The following is an 11,748-nucleotide window of genomic DNA, read 5'->3' as shown; positions in this document are numbered from 1 at the left end:
GTCGGCAACCTTTCAGAAGTGGTGTGCCGAGTCTTCATTTATTCACTCTAATTTAAGGTTTCGTGTGCTAGTAATACATTTGAACATTTTTAGGAGGTCTCTTTCTAGAAGTCTATAATATATAACTAAACTATTGTTGTATGTAAAGTAAATAAGGTTTTTAAAATGTTTAAGAAGCTTCATTTAAAATTAAATTAAAATGCAGAGCCCCCCAGACCGGTGGCCAGGACCCGGGCAGTGTGAGTGCCACTGAAAATCAGCTCACGTGCTGCCTTCGGCACCCGTGCCATAGGTTGCCTACCCCTGGATTAGAAGATGAACCCTTTTCAGTGTTTTGCTACATGCTTTATTATATATTGCACTATTGCCTTCTTTCAATTTGTGTTTAGATCCTGAGTGGGCCTCTTACAAGCTTGGAATATTCATTTGTTTGAATTGCTCCGGGATTCATCGCAACCTTCCTGAAGTCAGCAGGGTCAAATCCATCCACCTTGACTTCTGGGAGAATGATCTAGTAGAGGTACAGATGGAGAAAGCAAGAATTCACGCCCACTCTGCTGTATTTCAGCACAGCCTTTTCTGTCCCGTGTTCCAAAATAGCCTGGTCAGATTAACAAAAACCACATGGAGCCAAATTAATCCCTGCTGGAATATCTGGGCTGCCTCTGCCCACAAGTCAAATCAAAGCACGCTAATAGGTGGTTGTGCCTCTAAAGTATTATGATGTATTATTTATATAGCCCCATAAGTGCACATTGTGTTTTGTAAGCACACAATGATTTTCACATATATAGTGTCTTCTATCTGAGCATCCCGATGCCCTTTTCAAACATTAATTCAGCCTCCCAACTCCCTGTGGAGAGGTGTATGTATTATTATCCCCAGAGAGGAGATTATAAATGACTAGAGACAAACACATACTGGCATGGGGAGGCTGGCAAAATGCACAATCTGAGCAGAGCACAATGCTGCATTTGATCCTAGTTTCATTCCATGTTCACGTCACAGTATTGATTTTTCTGGTTGCCAGTCAAATAACTGAAATGTCTTTTGTTTTGCAGTTTATGAAGACGCATGGGAATCTCTGGGCCAAGGCTAAATATGAGGCAAAAGTCCCACCTTTCTATTACATCCCCCATTCCAAGGACTGCCTGTAAGCTGCTGCCTTATTCAGTGCTGCAAACCTTTGCAAGTCAGTAACTGTTGCTTCCCCCCATAAATGTGTCTTCACGAACAATTCCCAATAGCATGTTCGGTAATCTGAATGAATGTCAGGTCATGCTGGGCTGCAGTGGAAAGAATCATGTATCTTGGCCATACCTTGTATGTCATTAAGTGACTTATGTTTTTATCTTCTTGTTTCCAATAGCATGTGAGCCATGAATTCAGTTTGAGGGCTGTAGTTGTAACCTTTTTTTCTCTGAGAGGTGGTTTAATGGCTTAAACATTAGGATTTCTGGTGTCTAGGAGCCTAACAACCACAGGTTCAATCCCCATTAGTGTCAATTTGTATCTTGAAGGTTGTTAAACCGGTATAGTACTTCCATGCATTTGTGTGGAGGAGGTTTAACAGAGATGGGGAGCAGTCCTGGAGTTTGGATGTTAAAACAAAGGTTATAGATTTTGGGGATACCAGTTTGTCTCTCATAGAATCATAGAATATCAGGGTTGGAATGGACCTCAGGAGGTTCTAGTCCAACCCCCTGCTCAAAGCAGGACCAACCCCAACTAAATCATCTCAGCCAGGGCTTTGTCAAGCCTGACCTTAAAAACCTCTATAATAGAGAGAGGCCTGGACCGTGAATTCTAGACCTGGCGCTAAAGCTCAGGAGGGTTGGATGTGATGTTCCCGTCTTTAGGATTAGGCCTGTTCTAAATATTATTGATTAACTCAGCAACTTTGTAAAAGCGTGACTAAGTTTCCATGTGCACGCCATTGGCTTGAGACCCAATTCTGCTCCAGTAGAGTCACTGGGGCACAGATCCTCAAAGATATTTAAATGCCTAATGTCCATTGAAATCAATGGGAATTAGGTGCCTAAATACCTTTAGGGATCTGGGTCTGAGAGTTTTGACATTGTCTTCAGTGTAGCAGGAGCAGGTCCTTGATTAGCAGAGTCAGAACTCCTGGGTTCTGTCACTGACTCTGACATTAATCTTGGCTAGGGTGACCAGACAGCAAATGTGAAAAATCGGGACGGGGTGGAGAGTAATAGGTGCCTATATAAGACAAAGCCCCAAATATCGGGACTGTCCCTATAAAATCGGGACATCTGGTCACCCTAATCTTGGCTAGGCAATTAGGGCCTTGACCTGGTTCTCAGGCCATGTTCAGAATGAGCAGGAAGTCAGCACCAAGATGTCACCTGAGGTTTTAAGAAGATGCAAAAGGCTGGAATAGAAGGTTAAAGGAACTAAAGTAGGAAAGAGAGGATTAAATGAGAGGTCTGTTGGGATCTGCTCTCTAGTTGGACTCCCCCTCATTCTCAGGCCTGTCTGTGCTGTAGAATTATAGGAGTTCCCCTGCTTTCCCGATCTCTCTCCTGGGCTTCACTCTTAATCCCAGCCCTGTGTTCCAGCATAACAGGAGTTCCCCTAGATAATACTTAGTCCTGCCATGAGTGCAGGGGACAGGACTAGACCTCTCGAGGTCCCGTCCAGTCCTACAATTTTATGATTCTTTCATCTACCCCCTCACTCTGCTCCACTTCCTATTTCAAGCCTGCCTTGTTACGTGAATTCCCCCAGTTTAAGGATTGGTCCCAGGCCATAGAGGAGAGCCCAAGGTTGTGAGAACAGAAAGTGGGGAGCTGGTTTTCCCAGTGATAGGATCGATCAGAGAAAACTCCCCACTCTCCCTGTGTTACTCTAGGCTTGGCTGCCTGTGATTTAGCTCCAGCATGTCCTGGAGCATTTTCCAGTTCTAAGTCCCAGATGTTTTCAACAATTCACAGTGACTTATTACTGCTATTATTATCTGGGTCGCAGTAACACCTAGAGGTCACGGCCCCATTGTGCTAAGCAGGATGTAACAGGATGATCCTTGCCCCAAAGAGCTTGCAATCTAAGGATCAGAGCCTCTTCTGCCGCGAATCAGTGGGGCTCTGTCAATTTACATTGCCTTCGCCTCAAGCCCGAAGATTCATCGTTCAATGCATTGCTCACAAACATCCCAGCATCCGAGATGGGAACAGGTCATCCAGCTTTAGGTTGCATGGTGCAGGCAGGGAATCTGCAAATTCCTCTGTGTTGAACCCTCCCAGGAGCAGTGGTTTCTGACTGGGATCCAAATGCGCCCCAAACTCCATTTTGCAGCATCTCTCTGGTGTATCCGAGAGCTAGGGAAGCTGGGCTAGTTCTTTGGGTGGTTTTCATTTCCCCCCGTTTGCCGCTTATATTTCCGCCTCCCCACAAAAACACACTTGTTAATTACTCTGCCCTTTAGGGAGCAAGATTCTTCTTGCAGCTTGCCTGGAAACTGCAGCCAGAGAAATAACATGAGCGTGATTTTAGTTCTGCTGCCAGCAAATAGCCATTCCTACCAGCCTGTGTTACCTAGGCAAAAAGTTACTAAATGTTTTGCCCATTTTTCCAGTTATATTTTCTTGCTGGCCTCAGTTGCTCTCCTTGGAGTCAGGGGAATTAGAGTGAGTTTGCACCACTCAGAAGCTGTCTATTTCTATGTGTCAGGAAGCATTGGTTGGCCTCATTCTGTACGTCGCTGGAAAGGGCTGTGCAACGTCAGTGAAAGGAAAGAGAGGCAGATCCAACTAACCCGTCTTTCCTCTCTTCAGGGTTTTAAAAGAACAATGGATCAGAGCTAAATACGAGCGGGAAGAGTTTGTTGCCACCAGTGTCTGCCATGAAACAGGTTCCTCAGGTGATTGTCTGTGGAGGGTTTTTAGTCTGGTGAGGCCCAAGTCCCAAGAACTGGAACCCCGTGTGTGTCAGCCTGATGCCGAGGAGTAGCTGGAGCGACTTTGTTTTCAGTCAGCTGCGAAACCCTCGTCCTGTTTGATCTGTCTGAGTGGCCAGCCCAAATCCTCTCACCTGGGAGGCCCAGCTTCTGAGCGTGGGCATCTGAATAAGAAATCCCACATGGGGACACTCAGATTGGCCTTTAGGCAACTAAAACGGGCATTTTCTCACCTCAAGTCCAATGTGAGCACCCAGGTGCCTGGTTTAGGGAGGCAACATGGGCCGTTGTTGGAGCAGCGGGGTTGGGAGACCTGGTTCTATTCCCAGCTCTCTGGCTGACGCTATGACCTCGGACAAGTCATTGCAGGGTATGTCTAGACTGCAATTAAACACCCCTGGCTGCCCTGTCTCGGCGTGGGCTGCAGGACTGTAAAAGTGCAATGTAGATAGTTGGGCTGGAGCCTGCGCTCTGGGAGAAGGGGCCCAGAGCGCAGACTCCAGCATGAGCCCCAACATCTATCCCTCAGTTTTACAGCCCGAGTCATCTGACAGAGGCCAGCCATGGGTGTTTAACTGCAGTCTAGACATTCCCTTCGGGCCTGATCTGCAGAGAAGCTTAGCCCCTGCAGGTACTGTTAACTTCAACTGGAGTTATAATTGTCAGCCCATATCATAGAAGCTGCTTGTATTTGTTTAGCAGTTACCCTCACCACGGGAATACAGAGCAGCACCACTAGGGTTAGAAGGAAGCACACTTTTCGTTCGGAGAAAATCCGGTCCTGATCTTTGCTCTACCCGGGAGATTGTGAATTGTAACAGAGCACAGTGAGGCTCCCAAAGGCTTTCCAAACAGTCAGTCATTCTCCCCACCACGCTGTGAGGCATCCAGATTTCCCATTGTACAGGTGGGGAAACTGAGGCACAGAATGATTAACTGACTTCGATCCTGCAAAAGAAGTAACAGGACTAAGATCTAGGAGTCCAGACTTCCAAGTCCTTGCTCTAACCACTCCACTCCAGTGTCTAATATTCCTCCTATAGAAAGGAGCTTTTCAGTCCAGGGAGGGCTATGAAGAGAGAACATTCAAATGCTGGAAGCATGTCATCAGTGTTAGTTAGATGGCAGGAGTGCCCAAAACGTGCTAGGCTCAGCCTGGACCTGAGGAATTCTCACCGGCCTCCAGGAGGTTCACCTCGTCCCGGGAGACATCCAGTGCCTCTCAGGATTGGGTCCCGGCGTCAGGCTGAATGAAAGATGGTTGTTCTCCACTGCTCCGTAGTTCCAAGGCGAAATGAATGCTTAGAAATCCACTTAGACAAACTGCCCGGCTCGTGTGCTGCCCTGGCTCTAGCTCTGAGGCGCCCTTGCTCTTGTTAGCGTCTGCAGGCAGCCGTGAAGGATTTCTGTGGAAGCGCGGGCGGGACAGCAGGCAGTTCCTGAAGAGGCAGTTCCTCTTGTCGGCAAGGGAAGGTGTGCTGAAGTACTACACCAAAGAGGTGAGTGCCCCAGCCGGCGACTGGTCAGTGTCCAGTCTGACCAGTGCACCATCACTGTCCCCGTAGGCACAACTGCTGAACATTTTGCTGCTTTCTAGACTTTGCTGCCAGGCCCAACCCTGCATTTGGAGGGGGGGTTGGGGACCCTGTGCCAGGTAACATATGTGATGTCTGATTCAGCTCCCTTCCTACGTGGGAGCACCTGGCCCTTCTCCCCACCTCCTCTGGCCCCCCCGGCAGCCTCATCCCCATCTCTTTGGTGAACCAGGGAAAAGAGACTTGGGCAGTTAAGCAGGAGGAGGAAGAAGGGTTCTGCTGTCAGGAGTCACCTCTGGTTTTACCAGCAGAGCTCTCTTGATGCACATGCATAGGACCCTGCACTCCACCTCGTCCCTCCCGCATCACACATGTCTACCATCTATGGCAACCTGTAATTTATGGTTCTCTAGACAATCAGACTGGAGAGACTGGAGTTGAACAGCATCATTTCTCAAAGAAAAAGTCATTCTTTAGAGTAAAATGTGGTTTATACGCGACGCGGGTAATCAAGGCATCAGGCTTCTTCAGTTAGTGCTGGGTGGTCAGTTCAGTGCCCTTGCCAGCATCAGACATTGCAGCTCCACAGGGGCCTATTGGTCATTTGTCTCCATAGTTCTTGATTAGCCTCTGTAAGGTCACTGCTGCCCCGGTGACATTTTCCATTCCACAGTCTAAAGGGCCGAAAGCTGTGATCAGCATAAAGGATCTGAACACAATGTTCCAGACGGAGAAAATCAGAAACCCTCATGGGCTGCAGATCACCTACAGCAAAGAAGGTCAGACAAGGAACCTCTTTGTCTATCATGAAAGTGGAAAGGTAAATGTGTTAATGTGATTCATTCATCCCAAACATGAACCACAGGCAACATGTGCTACTTCCCATTAATGGCAGTCGACGCTTGTCTTTTCTAGGAAATGTCTTTCTAAGAACTGGAAGGCAGGACTCCTGGGTTCTCTTCTCAGCTCTGCCACTGACTCACTATGTGACCTTGGGCGAGTCACCCTCTCTGCGCCTCAATTTCCCCAAGGTGCTGCTGGAAGAAACAATAAATGTTTGCAAAGAGCCTGCAGACCCTTTGGGTGACCGGTGCAGGAATTCCTCCTGCATTCATTTTCCCTTCTTGCGGGGTGGGAGGGACCACAATGATGGGCTTTGATAGAGACTCATATGGCACCTAATTTCCAGTCTACATCAGCCTCGCCACCAAACTTCCGCCTGCAAGATCTGCATGTGGAAGCAATGTCATGTGGGAAGCTGGGGATTCTCTTTTTTGGGATTCATTTGCTATAAATAAAATAAATAGAGGGAAGTCAGGTTTAATGGCAAGCACCAGGGACTGGAAGCCAGGACTTCTGGGTTCTGTTCTTAGCTTTGCTGCTTACTCAGCTGAGTCAGTTCATCTCTCCATGCCCCAATTTACCATCTAGTAATAATGACCAACCTGAAGGGGGGTCTTGTGAAGCACCATTCAATGATTTATTTAAAGGAACTTTCAGACGCTGTGTAAGGGCAAAATATCATCCTTTCTCAAACTGACCAGATGTTTCTTTCTAAGCTTCTCTAGCCCATAATGGGGAATTAATGGCTTGACTGAATTTTTGTTTCTCCATTAGCCATTTTCTTTCTGTCCATGTGCTGTGACCCTCACGCTCTCAAGCCTGGGAGGGAGGGGGAGCAGCGGCGCGCGAATCAGCTGTTTTGCGTGCCGCGGCTGCTCGGGATCTCCCCCTCCCTCCCAGGTTTGAGAGCCTGGGAGGGAGGGGGAGCAGCGGCTCGTGAGCGGCGGCAGCAGCGGAGGTGAGCTAGGGCGGCTGGGGCACATTTTTAGGGGCGGCAGGGGCAGCATTCTGGCGCCGGCCATGCCGCCCCTAAAAATGTGCCACCCCAAGCACCAGCTTATTTTGCTGGTGCCTAGAGCCGGCCCTGCTCCCGTAAGCAGAAAGACGCCCTGTGGAGTCTGCCAATCAATCGGGCAGCTTCCAGGTTATTTCTGCATTTTAGTTGGTGTTTCTCCTTTCCATTGACATGACAGAGAGAGAGAGAGAGAGAGAGTGTGTGTGTGTTTCTTTCTTTCTTTCTTTCTTTCTTCTGTCCCCAACATCCTATTGACTTTGATCAGGCATAGGTAGGGTTAGCGTCTCCCCTTCCAATATAACCAGACAACAGCTCATTTAGTACCGGTTAGCAGGTAAGCTTTGGTAGGGAGTGCTCAGGACAACGTAGAAAGGGGGAACATGCTGTATACATACAGTATACAAAGGTAGATCAAGCGTGGGATCTAAAATATGGTCTCCATTTAAAATGTGACCCTTAACAGAATGAACATTTATTCCCTTTATTAAGTAGACAGACAGATAAACAAGCAAAACCCTGCTGATTGTTTGCTTTGACAAATGAGACCAGAACGCTGGGTGTGACTGAGCTGGTAACCAATGTCTCTTGTGTTCTTCTAGCTCATACCCTGGATTACAAGGAATTATTTCAAAGAAGGCTATATGGAGAAAACAGGGCCAAAGGTTGTTCCACTTGAATTTCATACCTAGTTAAGCACCATTTAAATGCTTGGCACTAGCCAAACATGATTCTTCCCCTGAAGTAGTATGTTTGCTAATACTGCCATGATTATGATGAAGCAGTTTGCTAGGAGTCATGTTTAAGTGAGCCCCAGTTAAATGAAATAGACCAAGGGTGGCCAAACTGTGGCTCGCGAGCCACATGCAGCTCTTTTACCATTAAAATGCAGCTCGCGGAGCCCCCCACCCCATTCTCCACCTACCAGACTGGGGTGGGGGGAAAGCTCAGGACCTCTGCCGTGCAGCAGGGTGGTGAAGTGGGGGCTTCTGCCCAGCATGGAAGGGGGTCTCAGGGCTTCTGCACAGCGGGGGTGGAGGTGTCTTGGAGCTTCAGCCCTGCAGGGCGCACCTGCCAGGGCTTGGGGCTTCAGCCCTGCTCCTGCTGAAGCCCTGAACCCTGGCAGGTGCCTGAAGCCCCAACCCCCGGCTCCCAGCAGGTGATCCCTGGCTCTCGAACTTCTGAAGATTGTCGTATGTGGCTTGGAGGGCCAGTAGGTTTGGCCCCCCCTGGAATAGACTGTCTTTCAGTTTATAAAGTGTTTTGGGATCCTGTTTTATTTCTGCATGAAGATAACTTTGAGGGTTCCTTCTACGGTGTGACAAACTAAAAGTGTGATGAAATGATTGGGGCCAGTATTTCTGGAATTGCAAAGTTATATTATTTATCACAAGGAGGTGGCTGTATCATGAGCTTCTTTGTTAACTGCAGGTCTGTAACACCATATAACACCCAGTATAGCAGAAGCATTACAATGCTGATCTGCCTAATGCAATCCTCTGCCCTTATCTGTTCTCCTCCTGTACGGAGGCCCATAGTCCTAGCCCACTGGTTCAGTAAGTGGAATGGGGGAATTCAGTTTTCTTTGCTGGGATCACGATCAGGGGTCAGATTGGAAACCAAGTGGTGAGGCTCTGTTGCTTCTCTGACATTCCCTAGTTCCCCCCCCCCCTCGTCCCGGCGTCTCCCGTCTGTCCGTCCCCCCCCCCCCCCCCCCACTCAGGCTCCATCCTGAGTCCGTGCTACTGCTTAAAGGATCAGCAGTGACGCACATAATGCTGGTCTGAAAGTAGCGTTTGTTAGGCTACGTCAGGGTAAACAGGAGTTGTTTCAGTATGTCTGCCTGCAGGTAGCACCATGGCACCTGGCCTTGGAAGGCTCCCAACCAGGAGGGCTAGAGACGCTTGTTTTTTTAATTGAAAGTCTAAATTCTGCGGAAGCAGCAGCAAGCCCCAGAGAAGGGCCTGCCTAGCTCAGCGCAGAGGAGCGAGCGGCTCAGTTCCATTTCTGCCTACGCTGAAGATTATACGTTGGTAACGAATGTACATAAGTCACTCGTGTTAACATCGAGGGGGAAGGGAAGTGAGGCTCAATGGTGAACCACAGAACTGCGGAACTGAAACTGAGCCAATGCACAGTGTTAGCAGGATACCAGAGGCCTGCCATGAGTTGGCAGAACCCCTGTTCCTGGGAGCCGATCATTAAAGAGCTGCTTCTCTCTCTGTAGCACAAGGAGGCCTTTAAGAAGCGCTGGTTCAGCCTGGACTCCCTGGAGAGGAACCTGCTCTACTTTAAAGACCCGTTGGTAAGAGGACCCCTCATTCTGTAAGCGGAGCCCCTTCGCAGAGGGAAGGGATGGGGCTGTTTCTGTCCCACCCACCCTCCGGTGACAGCACCCATTTGGGCCCCGTAGCGAGTGGCTGGATTTTCAAGAGAGCTGTGCACGTTGGGAGCAGAGCACGTGGAGATCTGGCCTTGAGCTCTTTTGAAAGCTTGGCTGTGCCCACCTCCCTGCCCCTGGGTAGCAGCTGTCTAGGGTACTTAGGGTAAGATGAACAATAAGGCAGAGCCTGGAATGGACCCCAGCGCTGTGCTTTCCCAGTGCTGTGTTTTAAACACAGGACATCCTCCCTGTGGTCTTGGTATGACCAAGCGTGCCCCCACCAGCTCCAAAATCTGCAGTTCCCTATTTTGAGAATGCTTTTGGGTTTATAAATCTCAGGGATTTTCCCTGACCCCTGGGTCCACCTACACTGGGTCCAGGGCAATTTCCCCTCCATATGGAACCTATTACTCCTGCCTTTCCGATGACAGCACGGGGCCACCCCTGAGCAGCAATGAACCCCTGTAATCTGGTCCGTGATTGTCCTGCTTTCTCCTACCTAGGATGCCTTTGAACTGGGCCGAGTTTTTATTGGAAGCAAAGAGCAGGGATATGAGGTCCAGGCTGGCTTGCCCAGAGGAGTCAGGGGGAAGAGGTGGAAAGCTGGGCTCACCATAGTCACGCCACACAGGAAGTTTGTGTTTGTGTGTGAAAATGACAGGGAGCAGAAGGAGTGGATAGCGGCTTTGAATGAAGTCCTCTCCCAGCCTGTGACAGCCTAGGACCAGTGGTGAGTTCTAGAAAACTGGACTTTCTGTGCCTGGTTCATCATTGCTCTGTGGCCTCTTTATGCCAGCTAGGCTGGTGCTAGGGTCCCCTCAGCGAATATCCCTGGTGGTAGGGCTGCTTTGCCCAAGCGCAGCAGCCATGGGCAGAGCAGAGAAGAGTGTGGGTGGGACCGGGCATGGCCAAGAGGGACCTGTGCCCCGCAGAGCCCCACTGGGGTCCCTGCAACTACTTAGGGCAGCTCTAGACTGAATTGGGGGCTGCACTGGTCCCCAGATCTCCTGAATAGAGGGGGCACAAGCTGCTTCTGCACTGGCAACCGTGACAGTGTAGGGATCAATCTGCCCCCTGTCGCTTCATGACCAGTGGGACGACGTCAGCTTAAAAATCATGGCCAAACAAGGGATTTACTTAGGAGGATTTCTATGGCTGTCCTCACCAGAGCCTCTGAGAGCTTCACAGACACTACTGAACCTGGTCCCCTGGCGCTGGCACAGCCGCAGGGGCAGGCAGGGTTCCTGTTTCTTGGAAGCTCTGTGATGGTTCGGTCTGATGACTCACATCATCATAAGTCTCACGCTGCAGAGAAGCACTGTATTGGCGGGGTGGGGAGAGGAAGTTGTAGCCAGCCTGGTCAGCAGGGCTCAGCCCTCAGAGCTTCCTGGCTGCAGGTAGGAAATGTTCCAAAGGAGGCATCTGCTATAATAGGGCTTCACAGGCATGGCTGAAAATAGCTCGCAAAGCTGACAGGCAGAATCAGCAGGGGAATGAACATGAGGAGGGTCAAAGCCGCAGAGCCAAAGGAGAATTCACAGGTCTAGGGGGGAAAGCCACATACCCTGAATGTAACTGAATGCACCATCAAGCCAGACCCTAAATCCCAAGTGCTTGCGGTGCAGTCTCAGGGCCCAGTCCCTCTGCCTGGCCAAGCTCTGCTCAGTACAGCACCTGGGGTGGGGAGGAAGGAGCAAGGCAAAGGTTTGTGGTTTCAGCTTTGCAGTTCCTCAGCTCTGGGGCTGGCCAGGGATCGCTCTACATTACACTTGGCTCCCCATGGCCCCAGCAGGCCATTTTGGTAGTCAGGAAGAGCTGGAGCACAGAGGCCCTCTAGCCATGTCCCCTTTTGCTCGGTGAGAGAGTGAAGGAGTGAAAGGGAGTGAGGGAGCCGCCCTGCAGGAGACTTGAAGCTTGGAGCAGGCTTGCTGAATGAGCCACCCAGAGCCACCTGGCGCAGGGAAGGAACCTCAAGCAGCTGCTTCCTTGCAAGAGAGCTGAAGCAGGCCTGGGTGGGGAAGGGAAGAGACTGGACCAACCTGACTGACTTACTCAGGCT

The 11,748-nt window shown here is 49.8% G+C and overlaps 1 protein-coding gene across 1 annotated transcript in view; it reads left to right on the top strand.

Annotated features, from left to right (window-relative positions):
* ADAP2 (ArfGAP with dual PH domains 2) overlaps positions 1-10,411 on the top strand; it is a 15,765-nt gene extending 5,354 nt beyond the window's left edge. Inside the window, exons 2-9 of the mRNA XM_026654568.1 lie at positions 390-520; positions 1,062-1,153; positions 3,795-3,880; positions 5,297-5,415; positions 6,125-6,271; positions 7,909-7,971; positions 9,534-9,611; positions 10,193-10,411. Of these exons, the coding sequence (XP_026510353.1) occupies positions 390-520; positions 1,062-1,153; positions 3,795-3,880; positions 5,297-5,415; positions 6,125-6,271; positions 7,909-7,971; positions 9,534-9,611; positions 10,193-10,411 (935 nt within the window). The remainder of the gene's footprint in view (positions 1-389; positions 521-1,061; positions 1,154-3,794; positions 3,881-5,296; positions 5,416-6,124; positions 6,272-7,908; positions 7,972-9,533; positions 9,612-10,192) is intronic.
* The last annotated feature ends 1,337 nt before the right edge of the window (positions 10,412-11,748 follow it).

The sequence above is a fragment of the Terrapene carolina genome, unplaced genomic scaffold (assembly GCF_002925995.2).
Source record: "Terrapene carolina triunguis isolate 2854851 unplaced genomic scaffold, T_m_triunguis-2.0 Scaffold192, whole genome shotgun sequence".
Taxonomy (NCBI): domain Eukaryota; kingdom Metazoa; phylum Chordata; order Testudines; family Emydidae; genus Terrapene; species Terrapene triunguis.
Note: the sequence above shows the minus strand (reverse complement) of the source record. Positions and strands in the feature narration are given on the sequence as shown.